Here is a 13,406-nt window from a genome sequence, read left to right as displayed (position 1 = left end):
ACTTATGACCTCTGCAGTAGGGGTAGCTTGGAGAGACACACAGTGACAGACATGCCTGACTTGGGCCGCAAGGTGAGTTTTTTAGGTGATGCAGCCAGGATCAGTTGTAGAGGAATAACTGCATATATTGCCTTTGATTCCTTTTATCTCCTCATTCAAAACATCTTTCCCGAGTCCTGAGGTGGCAGCTTGGCATACAGGCTCTTAAGATTTTGTTATGTCTGATACAATAGAAAGATAGTATTTCTCCTTTCTCTTCTACCCCATCCCACCCCATCCCACCCCATTTCCACCCCACGTCCTGGGGAGAGCTTTGGGTTTAGAATCAAAAGACCTAATTTCTGGTGCCTGTTCTGCTGACTAGCTCAGAGACTTAAGAGAAGCAAAATTACCCTTGTAAACTTAACTTTCTTTCAAAGCCAAATATCTTAACCCGTTTTGTACCTGTCTTTCTACTTAAATTCCTCCTGTTTATTCCTTAACCAATTGCAAACTAGATTTTACCCTACCGCGTCTCGATAACTGCTTGAGCAGCAAAAACCTAATTGCAAAACAGAGTACATTTCCCCCCTCTTTTTAAAAATTGGATCCCACTGTTTCTCCTTTTTAGAAATTATCAATATTTATCGTTTTTCTGATTAAATGATATTATATATTTTGGGTAGTAAATACAGTCTCATGTAAAGAAAACATAGAAATTATCCCTTAATCTCAGCACCCAGAAATAAACAGTGGCATATTCACTACCTCTTATATCTACATATCATAATAGAATTGGGTTATGCTTATGTATACACTGCTTTGTGTTCTGCTTTTTGTTTTCATAACATTAACGCTATAAGTGAGTTTTAAAGGCTACATATTTTTCTCATTATATGGCTATTCCATAATTAATTTTTATCTGTTCTTGTGGTGAGTTCAGGTTGGTTTTCATCTTGAACACCCTGTACCGAAACCTGTATGTGCAATGATTGTTTCTTTTAAGGCTTGCTCCCACCTTCCAAAGCCTCTTCCCACCCTTGGTTTCCCACTTCCTGCTGGTACTTTTTCCCACTATCTCTTTCATAGGGTCCTTTTTATACCTGCCTGTTAGGTGTCCTTTCACTGCTCTGGGCTTACTGACAGTCTCATTTACTCCCCCAACTTCAGTCATCACCTCCTGTCTGCTTCTCATCTGTGGAGCATGTCTCCTCAACGTGCTCCCTTCTGAACACGACCTCTGTGTTTCTAACGGTTCCCCGGGTAACTCCCCCTGAAAGTCCCACAGGCACTGGAAGCGGATGTAACAAGGATAAAGAAAACTACAGGTGATCTCCTTTTAGGTCTTCCCGTTATTTATCTAGCATTTACCTGGAATATTTAAGACACCTAAGATATGAAATGATCCCTTAAGGGGTTCCAAGTGGGCACAATAATCATAACACAGTGCCTGCATAGCCTGCAAGGCTGTGTGCTCTTCTATTCTTAACTCTCGCCCTCCTTTTCCTCATAGTTCCCTTAATGTAAACCTGCCCCTTTCCTTGCCCTTTAAAATTTACACGTAAGTGATACCCCTTAGTGGCAGAACAGCAGCTTCCTCCTGTGCTGATTATTCATAGCAAAAATGACTGTCTTTTTTCCTTGTGCAAGTAAACAAATGGTTATTGTTAATTGTGATATGTTGCTGAACCATTGATAGGTGCTTCTTTGCAATTCTAGTAAATACTTATGATTTAGTACCACAGCATCTCAGGTACCTTAATCTTCCTTTGAGTGTTTTGGGAAAAAGAAAATAGACAAAATATGTTCCCTTTGTACAAGAAGTTGAATTTTTTGAGAAGCTGAGACAAGAATACTTAGTGCTTGTTTTAAGATTATGATGTCTGTACAGTAGATGTTACTCCAGCTTTGGGGATTATAATTTAATCTCGTAACTTAAAATTCTCTTTTCCAGTCTGATACTTGTAGTAGCCAGTCGAGAAATACTTGTTGAGTGACTAGAATGATCCTTGAAAGCCTTCATGCTTTATAAAAAAAAAAAAAAAAAGCAAACAAAAATTGTTGTTTTAGAGAAAAGTAGTATAACCACATTAAATATAATCTGGAAAATAAGAGGGAAAAAAACCATACTGTTAATCTCACCTAACAAATTTGTTGGTAGAATTTTTATGTATCTGGTTGTTTTAAAAGTTGTGTTTATGTAGTTAAAATTATGCATCCTGCCTTTTCCCACTTAGTATGTCATTTTATGACTTACTCTAAATGGCTGCTTAATAATCTATTAGTTGCAGAAACTTTTGGCCCTATTGTATGCACAGTGTTTATGAAGAAGAGTAGATGGTACCTTTGTTTCTAAAAGATATGGTTCTTAATAAAATATAGTTGTTTATCATATGAATTTTAATGTGTAGGCGAATGATAATCCTCTTATTGTAAGGTCAGTGCCTTTTTATTTTCAAACATTTAAACCTGAAACTTGAGGAAGTTGGTTGTCTGTTGAGAGTAATATACCATATGTCAGCTATGTATTTTGGAGAAGTTATAAACAGAAGTTAGATAGCTGCTTATGTGAAGCATTATTGTCATATTCTTAATGTTAACATTGTGTTCTTTTATAGATTATGGAGCTTTGTGGTGCAACTAGACTTGGTTATTTTGGAAGAAGTCAGTTCTATATTGCTTTGAAACTTGTAGCTGTTGCCCAGTCTGGCTTTCCTTTAAGAGTGGAAAGTATAAATACAGGTAAATATGGAATATATTAGTAACTGAAATGAAAATGAACTTCTAATCACAAATGAAGTAAAGTCAGAACTGTTGAGTCTTTCTGATGTTTCAGTGGCATTTGTGACGTTGAGTTAGTGTCATGACTTTTACTACCATGCTCTTTTCATTTGTTAATATTAGAAAAATATGTCTGTCTTAACTCTGTTATGGCATATATGTACTTCATACATCTTTGATGGTAATATAAAAACTGTTAAAATGGTGATTTTTAAAAAGTAATTTACTAAAAATTGCTTAGAATTTAGATGAATAATTTTATCAAGGTAAATGATGAATTATAGTGCCCATCTTCATAAATGCTTTCCTTATATTCTTTTCTACTAACTAAGTATAAAACAACATTATACTTTGTGTTTTCCTGTTTGGAAAAGCCATGAAAGCTCCATTTGAAATTAGAAAGTATTAGTTAACCAAAACTTTGATTGACAGACACAGTATTAAAAATATTGGCAGACTAAAACCCCAATACAAGCATCTGACCACCTTACAAATGTCACCTAGGATAATTTGTTTTTCTGTTATTTGGAGGCTCATTGATGCCTAAGTAGATGGAAATTTTATAAAGGTAGGAACTTAAATGCAGAGAGTTCTTTGGTTTTCATAGGAAAGGCAGGTAAGAGAAAACTTGAGGTTAGAATTTTTATAACATAGTTTTAAGTACCAGCTCAGTTTATTAGTCACCCAGAAGTTTTCATTGTGGAGCTCTGGTTTGCCACATATCATTGTTCTAGAGTTGAGAGTTTACATTCTTTTCAGGTAATTTTGAATTCCTTTACATAAATGCTGAATAAACAATGTTTTCCCTTCTTAATGTGGAGATTCTAAAGAGAAATTCTGGTAATCATGGTGGAGGGAAGTACACTTTCCTCTAGAAATGGTTCTGCTGCTGTATTGTTCTAGTCTGAAAGTGTGCAGAGAAATTCTCAGTCTTTTATCCTCTTCTCTATTTAAAATTGAATGTAGAATATTTGCCTGTAGGAGTGTCATAAGCTAGATTAAAGTGGGTGGGTATAACTAACGCCTTGTTCTGTGTCCTTGGTAGGTGAACAGTAAGATGTTTTCAGGAATTTCTGCAATGAAAATATCTAGATTAATCTAGTCTCAAACTTAGTGACATATTCTTATTTTGCTTAGAGCTCTGACATCTTCCTTTAGGGAACCAGTGTGAGTAAAAACAGCCTAGGCTTCGGGGTCCGACTCACCTGGGTGCAAATCCTAACTGTCAATGACCTTGGTATCTTGGAGTCTCAGTTTCTTTCTCTGTAAAATGGGGTTGATATGGTTATGAGACAAGATAGATATAAAGTACAAGCATAGGGCCAGACATGCAATGAATATTTAATACAGCTTAACTCCTTAAGGGCAGTTTGGTGTTACTACTTCTTTCTAGGTTAGAGTTTCCGTAAACAATCTAAGGGAGATGATCTGAATTTTGTAGAGATAAAGATTTTGTGTCTGTTGTTTCTGTATCCATTTTTGCAAAAATTCTTTCTAATGTCAAATTCATCTCTTATTTCAGTTTTTCGTGTGTATACCCTCTTTTATTTTGAAATAATAATTATTTTTATGGTTAACAGTAAAGGACCTTCCTCTGCCAAGATTTGTTGCTTCAAAGAATGAACAGGAATCTCGTCATGCAGCCTCATATTCTTCAGATTCTGAAAATCAAGGGTCTTATTCTGGTGTAATTCCCCCACCACCGGGCAGGGGGCAAGTGAAAAAGGTATCCACAAGCCATGATACTGTCCAGCCTCGTACATCTGCAGATCAGCAGGTAAGCATGTGCATGTAAATGCTATCAGTTGATGTCCTGTGTGAATGCTTAACACTGAAACATTTATTGAGTGCCTTAGTAATGAAAATGTTACCTTAAAATTTAAATTTTAAAGTAATGATGTTCTTTCTAGGAACCTGTATCCCCAGTAGTTTCGCCACAGCAGTCTCCACCAGCTTCTCCACACACATGGAGGAAGCACAGCCGTCATCCCAGTGGAGGAAACAGTGAGAGGCCTCTTGCAGGACCTGGGCCATTTTGGTCTCCCTTTGGTGAAGCACAATCAGGTATTTAGAAATTTTTTTAAAGTAACATTTATTAAGGGTTGTAAATTGAAGAAAACTTGATAATGTTCCTTGAAGAGTTGCCTCCAAGTCAGTTTTTAATTATATGTTAAGTGCCTTAAAGAGAAGCAAAAGCCAACTGTGAAAGTTTCTAAGTAGATATATCACTTTGAAGAGTGGTAATTGCATTTATTTATATCTATGATGCTTAGACAAAGGTTTATCGGAATCAGAGTCTCTGAAGGGTAAAATGAATAAATAAATATTCCTAGGGATATATTCCCAAGTATAGATTATATTAGTGAAGGGAAGTATACTTTGTTGTAAAAATGATTCTCTGCTATATAGCTTATTGCAGCAGTAAATTGGTTATACCAAATGAGGTATAATTTTAAATTGACAGAAAAGATTCCATTTTGGAAATTGTTAACATTTCTTCAAAGTTAGCATTTAAAAGAAACCTTTCATATGTGTATGGTGATTTGTTATCATTAAAAACCTGGCAACTTTATTTTTTTCCTCCAAAAATGAGTCAGCGTGTTTACCCATTCTGCTTTCAGGTTCTTCTTCTGGTGACGCAGTATGGTCAGGGCACTCTCCACCTCCACCTCAAGAAAACTGGGTCAGTTTTGCAGATACTCCACCAACCAGTACTCTTTTAACCATGCATCCTGCTTCTGTCCAGGTGTGACATTTTATTGGTATTGCATTTTTATTTGCTTCATTCAGAGTATTGCTGCAGTCATTGTTTTCATATTTTGCTGTTGCAAATTTTATAAATGCAAGTTCACTCTTTTACAAAAGAAACAACTCTGTGCGTTTTCTTCAAGTCTGTTTTCATTGGAATGTTTCACTGAAAGTTTTGGCTGATTTTCTTGCTAATTCCATAGTGAGGTTTTGAAAGGTTTCTGCATCTAGGAATATATTTGCTTGGCTTTCTTAGCACATTTTACATAACTTTCTGTTGCTTACATATTGCTGTCGTTCTACACATTTATATAATCGTTGTGCAAAAATGTTTAATAACCTATATAACAAATGTGTGGTTTGCTGATGAGTTTGTGAAGACTTCTTATTTTTTAAACATCCACAAAAAGTAAGTTTTACTTTCAAGGATAAGTAACCTAGCGATCTTGGTCCATGTAATCATATAGATAGATACTGTACTGAGGAAAAAATGTTTCATTACAGGACCAGACAACAGTACGAACTGTAGCATCAGCTACAACTGCCAATGAAATTCGTAGGCAATCCAGTAGTTATGACGATCCCTGGAAAATAACAGATGAACAAAGACAGTATTATGTAAATCAATTTAAAACCATTCAGCCTGATCTAAACGGATTTATTCCAGGTGAGTTGTTAAAAACAGAAGTTCTTCTAGATGGGATAGGACAATCTCAATTTCATAATCTCAAAAACATGGTTTTATTGGTCAGAGATTATAAAGGATAAATTAATTCTCAAATCGCCTAAAAACTTTATAATCACTGGAAACCAAAAACATGACATGTACACATGTTAAGGTTACCTTTTTCTCAGTGACAAAAGTCTTAAGACTCTTACCTCACATTTTATTCTTAGAGCTGTAAGTTCAGAATAACATTAAACAACACTGTTTTAATATTTCAGGATCTGCAGCTAAAGAGTTTTTTACAAAATCAAAACTTCCTATTCTTGAACTTTCTCATATTTGGTAAGTGTGGTATATCATTAGTTGGGTAATGTGGGTTGTTTCAGAGGAGTTTATAGCAGGTAGATTTTTGAATTTAAAAAAATAAACTATTAGAGTAACCTTTTCAAGAATATTCTCAAAGAACTCAGTATTGCCTTATAATAGCCAGCTTCTCTCTCACTCTTTAGAAAAGAAATAAGTGATAACACTGTAGTTCTTTAAAAAGTGCTATAAAATTCTTTAAGCTGTTATCACCTGTTTCTTGTTGAAAGCGTAATGTGTGGAATAAAAGCTAGTTTGCTCATACATGGTTATGTTTATCACATTTGTTTTTTAACAAGTTTAGTAAGTCCTATACCAAAGGCATGATCTTAAGGATGTGCTTAGCTGCCATTTAAATATAGACTGAGACTCAGGATAGCTGCTGTGTAGTTGAAATTAGCCATTAAAACACAAATTACAATCACAAATTATTTTTTAAAAACAATTATTGGATAAATGTTATTTCTACTGTATATCAGTGTATTTCTTTACATTCTAAATTATTTTGTTATTAAGGTTTTTAGAAGCATAGGATGCTGTGGTAGGAAGTAGGTAGATAATGCCTAAAACCGAAAAATCAAGAACTAGCAATATATGCATGCTATTTATGTAGTTTAAGGTAATGAATAAAAAATGGTTGCAGGGCTTCCCTGGTGGCGCAGTGGTTGAGAATCCGCCTGCCGATGCAGGGGATACGAGTTCGTGCCCCGGTCCGGGAAGATCCCACATGCCGCGGAGCGGCTGGGCCCGTGAGCCATGGCCGCTGAGCCTGCGCGTCCGGAGCCTGTGCCCCGCAATGGGAGAGGCCACAACAGTGAGAGGCCCGCGTACCACAAAAAAAAAAAAAAAATGGTTGCATCTGCAACCAGAAAATCAACATCAGGGTGGGGCTGCTCTTTCGTTGTATCAAGCCTTGTAATTCTATTGGATGCTTTAAAGTGCATACTTGTAGAAGTTTGATAACAATAAAAACAGTTTTTAAAAATTTCAGTGACTTAATAACTAAGCCTAGCTTTAACTAAATACTGTTACTAGAAATGCATATGGGTTAAAGGTCATTTTTTGGTGACTTTATTTATTGGGACTGTTTCTTCAGCATTTTATTATGAGAATTTAAGGCATACAGAAAAGTTTAAAGAATTGTTCCTTGAACACCCATATGCCCGCTGCCTACAGTTAACAGTTTGCTATATTTGTTTTATTACATATCTTTCCATCTATGGAATTTTAAAAATTATAGATTGCTATTTTCTGGGAAAAGGATTTCTCTTCTTTTTGAGACCTAAAGGGAGTCAAAGCAGAATATGGTTATATTAATAATAAGTTTTCCTTCTAGGGAACTCTCAGACTTTGATAAAGATGGAGCCTTGACACTGGATGAGTTTTGTGCTGCTTTTCATCTGGTAGTTGCTAGGAAGAATGGCTACGACTTACCGGAAAAACTCCCTGAAAGCTTAATGCCCAAACTGATTGATTTGGAAGATTCAGCAGGTAAGATTGGGAGCTGAAGAGACCTGATTGCATGCCTTAATAAACATAACACTTGATTCTTAAAGCAAAATAAAGATAGATGTTAAAACGTAGTTTAAGAGCATAAACATTTCATCAGAAGCACGTAGATTTGCCATCAGAATAGGATGTACAGGCTGAACCTGGATTAATGGCTTGGTTTGTTTAGTAAACTTTAAATAAAGAGATAAAGAATACATGCCACTGTTTCACCTTACACTAGTGACTTGCAGAGATCTGAAGAGCATTTCATAGTGTCTTGTTACTTTTCTGCCTTTAATTGCATTATAAATTGTCTGAAGTGGGTAAAGTAGCCTGTCTTCATTATCAACATTTTTCCATTTAACGCATCTTGATTTGTTGAAGGGAATGTCTGGTTTATCCTTAGACCTCTGCAGTCTGCAAGCATTTTCCTTTAAAAAGCCCACCTCTTTTCTTCAGACTCTAAAGAAATCTGGGAAATTTGTATTTGATGGTAGATATAGTGCTTTTTTTTTAAATGTTTACAAGAATGCTTTTATAACTGCTCATATTTACTGGTAGCCTTCTTTAAAAGGAAATAAGATTACAAGGGGTAAAAAATGAGTACGTTTTTCTTACATTCTGAATGAATAAGAGGAAATTAATGCTAAATTCTTAATGCTTCTAATTAAAACTAAATTATTATTTTCCATTTTTCTATCTAAATTCTCTTGTATTTTGTGTTGGAAGGAATTTTATGCTTTTAAAAAGAGAAGATAGAACGGAATTTGGCTCTTAAAAGGGCAACGTCTGTTTAACTCAGAAATGCAAGTCATCTGACTTCACTGTCTAAATTATACAGAAAGAACGATATACATGTCATTACTGTCAGGAAGAGAACAGTCTCCTTGGAGTTAAGAATCTGAGTGTGCTTCTAGTATTGCTAATTACTCTGTGACCTTCCTTGGGCAAGTTCTAACCATTTACTCTTATTTTTTCCTTTTGTTTCTCCACCTGAAATGTGGATTTGATGCCATTCATATTTTAAGACCTGAATTGTATCCTGACCTTTTATCAACCAATAGGTTGATTAAATAAATAATTTACTGTTGGTTTCAGTTTTTTAGAAACATTATCCTGTGAGAATCCTAGGATTTGCCTGATCATTTCAGGTGGTTATTTGGCGTCAGTTACCCTCTAACTTGAGCTGAAACTAAGTGTTTTTGTCAGATAATTTTGCTTCAGAGTTCTTTGGTTTACCTAATTAGGAAATAAACAAAAATCACTTCTTTATTTAGCTTTTTGCTAGTAGCCAAAAGGGAAGCAATTTTGATACAGACTTGCTGCATCATTGATTTGTAAATTGGGCTCGTATGTAGAGTTTTTCCATTACTTTTAATTTTTTAAAAACTGATAGCATACTAATACAAGAAGTAAGTCAGGCTTATTCTGTTGTATGTCGTTTTCTAGAGACTTGTCTGATCTTGTTATCTATTGGATTCAGATAGGTGAATCTGGCTTTTGCATGTAGTCAGTAGAGTCTTTTTTTTCTTTCTTTAATTTAAATAAAGTCTGGTTCTTTGTCATGTTGATCTACTGATGGAATTTTAAGGCTGATGATGCAAGAAGTTCTTTCCTGGGCATTGTCTTTTTACAGCTGTTAGATTTGTTTAACAAAGAGACACTCTGGTTTTTTGCCTGCATGTATCTATACACTATTGCTCTAACTATAATTTTAAAGGTGTCAAAGACTCAGTTTTTTCCAATTCTAACATAATATTATATGGTTTTCCAATCAAATTTATTGTAAACATTTTGACCACACAATATTAGATTAAAATCTGCTTTGCCTACTTATAAATGATAAATTTGGAGTTCTATTTTGAGGTGGGAAGAACCATTTAATCTTTTCTCTCCTACCTATCATAAGCCTGAGATTCATGACACAAAGTCCTTTGAATATAGAAATTGTCATGTGACACCGTGATTCAATCAGTATTCTTAAAAACCATTTTTTAATAGCTGTGTTTTTAGAAGTTCCCAGTTAAAGGAGGCATACCCAAACACTTTCTTTTGGCTGACCTGAGAACTTATCATAAATATTCCTTCTGTAGAGACTTTGTGCCTTACAGGCAAAGGTGGTTTCTGTCTTCTCTGATCTCGTACAGCGTAGCCTATGTGCTGTTCATTATGGCACACATTATGCTGAATCCTGTTCTTTTTTTCCCTCTTTCTACCACTACACTCTGAGCACCTTAAAAAAACAGGAAATGTATCATATTCATTGTAGTATCCTCAGGACCTAGCACTTTGCAGACATGGACTGAGTAGCTCAGTAAATAATTATTGAGTAAATTATGCTAAATATGTGTCATTTTTAAAGTAGGATTTTTTTCCTTAACATTTCTGTCTTTGGAAATACAGTCATTTATTTTAAGTTTATGATGTTGGGACATATTAAAATATTAGCTCCACAAGTATTTTATATTTACAATTTAAATAACTCTTACAGAAAAATAGATGATGAATAATGATGACTTGAGTTACAGTTGCTTGAACTAACAAGCTAAGCTTTCTGTAGGCATGCAAACATAGGTGGGATATATATGTATTTTTTCCAAAGTCATTTGAACAGATTTATAGGATTAAATATACCAGATAGAACAACCAAGGACCAGAGGCAGAAGTACTTGTGTAGACCTGAATTAAAATATTTAACATTGAACATCACTGAATTTGACAGCTGGAGTAAATAAAAAGGGAGACTTGTTCGTTGTCTTATAAAAGAAAACATACAAGAATTCATCTGTGGAAGCTTTCTGAAGCTGAATTCAAGAAAGAACGGTAATCTTCTAGGAATAGCTGTCTTCTTTTTTTCTAAATTTTTAAAATTTTTATTGGAGTATAGTTGACTTACAATGTTATGTTAGTTTCAGGTGTACAACCTAGTGAATCAGTTACACATATGCATATATCCACTCTTTTTTTAGATTCTTTTCCCATATAGGTCATTACAGAGTATTGAGTGGAGTTCCCTGTGCTGTACAGTAGGTACTTATTAGTTATCTATTTTATATATAGTAGTGTGTATATGTCAATCCCAACCTCCCAATTTATCCCTCCCCCACCTTAGGAATGGTTATCTTCTATTTTAAAAAAAAAAAAAAGATTAAGGTGACCTGCTAGCCTACCACAATTGTATCTTAAAGAAAAATAAAAGGGCTTCCCTGGTGGCGCAGTGTTTGAGAGCTGCCTGCCGATGCAGGAGACACGGGTTTGTGCCCCGGTCCGGGAGGATCCCACATGCCGCGGAGCGGCTGGGCCCGTGAGCCATGGCCGCTGCGCCTGTGCGTCCGGAGCCTGTGCTCCGCAACGGGAGAGGCCACAACGGTGAGAGGCCCGCGTACCGCAAAAAAAAAAAAGAACAAAAACAACCCACGTTGAGTTATTATACGTTTTAAACTCAATCTCCACCTCTTAAACTCAATTTCCAAAGAATCATCTTTGTAGCACAGTTTCAATTTTACGGGGTTTTTTTGCGATTATTTGGTCAATCTCTCTTAAACTAGATTAGAGTTTCCTGAGCAGATAGTAACCAGATTGGTCTTGTTCATCATGTTTAAGCACCTAGCAGGGTGCAAATTGAGTATACACATAAGTAGGCGTTTGCAGTTTTGAAATACCTAAGTTGGCTGAACCACTTGTTGTTTAAAACTGTTTCCTGTCTTCACACCACACTGCTCACATGAGCACCTCAGTAGTATCTGCTTGAGATGCTCAGAGAGGTAAAGGAATGTGTTCACTATTCTGTGTCCTCCTGCATAATCGCTGCTTTGTACAGTCAGCTTGAGTGTATGTTTCATTGTTGTTGATATGGTGCATAGCATAGTTCCCCAAGCTCCTAGTGGTACTTTTAACATGAATATTTTTAAAAGCCAGACTTTTTATTTATGAGTCGTTTACCAAAAATACATACTTGAGATTAGCTTGATGTGAGTTAATCAATGTTAAGAGTTTCTCTTGTGTTCACCCAGAAAATTTTAACATATAAAAGCCTGCAGAAGTAACACATGCAGCTGTTTTTAAACACGTGCATTCACACTGTACATCCTTGATTTTTTTCTAATAATGTTGTACATTTCTGCACTTTGTTACATATAGAGCTGTCACATTCTTTATCATAATTAGTAAATGTTCCTTAATTCAACCAGTTTCTTATTGATGGAATTTTCGGGTAGTTTCCTGGCTTTACTTTTAAATTGGTGTTGCAAAAAAAAAAGATACACATATTTTTGTTTTGTACAGAGAACCTCAAATCTTTGTTTCGGAAAATTTACTCTCCAAGTGCCTTTAGTTGCACAGGAAAATGAAAATAGGCACTAATATTCATCATTAACTTTACACCTAAGGAATTAATTCTCAAGCCCCCCCACCCCATATATGTATACATTCTTAACACTCGTGTCATTTCTTTTCAGATAGTGGGGTATTGGAGGTGATGAATCAGTACAATTGTAAATATTGGCAAAGGTGCACCATTTAGTGAAACTGGGCAAAATAATTAAACTCCTCAAATTCCTGGCAAAAACAGTGACAAACAAGGCTAGCTAATACTTGAAGGAGAAAATCTCTGCAAGAATGACACAATAGGGGCTTTAAAAGATTATGGTTTAAATATCAGTGGATTTAGTAAGAGTCCTTGGGAATATTTAACGATACCCCTAATTATTTTTTGCAGAAATGAGCTTTTTTCTTTATGATTGTGTTGTGAAAGTCATAATGAAGTGAAGGATGTCTGTCTTGCTCTGTTAGGACGAGAACTCCATGGAAATCAATGGGAGCCTTGTCTTCTTGCTCAATACTGCATCTTTGTTTACTATATTTACTTATAGGCCCTCAGTAAATGTTCACTGACTGAATTCATGCTTTTGTGAATTTCGCCACCAGATTTCACCCAATATCTTTAACATCTTTTATGGTTTGTTCTTTATACTCATTTTCTGTGTAAGTCTTGAAGAAAACGCCCCAGTTTAGTTGTTTTTTTCTCTTTATGAAATTTTAGTCCTTATTTTAAGTGGATTAACTTTAAATGGGCTTTTTCCATTTTTAGCTATACTTAGATAATGGAAACCTCCTGTATATCTGTGGGTAATATTCTTTGAAGTATAATAGCTGAGCCAAATAGTATTTGCTATAAAATGTTGATCAGTACTGCAAAAAAAGAAAAAAAAGGAAAAAGGCAACAGATGCAATTAAATTAGTATTTGGGGTAAATGTTTTATTGTTTTCAAACCTTGTTGGACATGTTTTTACATTCATTTTTTAAAAATCTTTGGTTTTAATTCAAAACTAATAGACTTCGACATAGTCCTTCTTAAAATCTGCTTACTGAGTAAGT

The 13,406-nt window shown here is 35.2% G+C and overlaps 1 protein-coding gene across 11 annotated transcripts in view; it reads left to right on the top strand.

Annotated features, from left to right (window-relative positions):
* Positions 1-13,406, top strand: part of REPS1 (RALBP1 associated Eps domain containing 1) — an 80,104-nt gene that overhangs the window by 36,146 nt on the left and 30,552 nt on the right. For 8 of the 11 annotated variants that reach the window (XM_059083411.2, XM_059083409.2, XM_059083405.2 and 5 more), the window contains exons 2-8: positions 2,598-2,721; positions 4,341-4,537; positions 4,671-4,824; positions 5,382-5,506; positions 6,013-6,175; positions 6,454-6,517; positions 7,875-8,029. In XM_059083411.2, the coding sequence (XP_058939394.1) occupies positions 2,598-2,721; positions 4,341-4,537; positions 4,671-4,824; positions 5,382-5,506; positions 6,013-6,175; positions 6,454-6,517; positions 7,875-8,029 (982 nt within the window). The remainder of the gene's footprint in view (positions 1-2,597; positions 2,722-4,340; positions 4,538-4,670; positions 4,825-5,381; positions 5,507-6,012; positions 6,176-6,453; positions 6,518-7,874; positions 8,030-13,406) is intronic. The other 3 variants (XM_059083408.2, XM_067010894.1, XM_067010895.1) reach the window with 1 other exon arrangement.

The sequence above is a fragment of the Kogia breviceps genome, chromosome 13 (genome assembly GCF_026419965.1).
Source record: "Kogia breviceps isolate mKogBre1 chromosome 13, mKogBre1 haplotype 1, whole genome shotgun sequence".
In the NCBI taxonomy this organism is placed as follows: domain Eukaryota; kingdom Metazoa; phylum Chordata; class Mammalia; order Artiodactyla; family Physeteridae; genus Kogia; species Kogia breviceps.
This window is presented reverse-complemented; position numbering and strand designations above follow the sequence as displayed.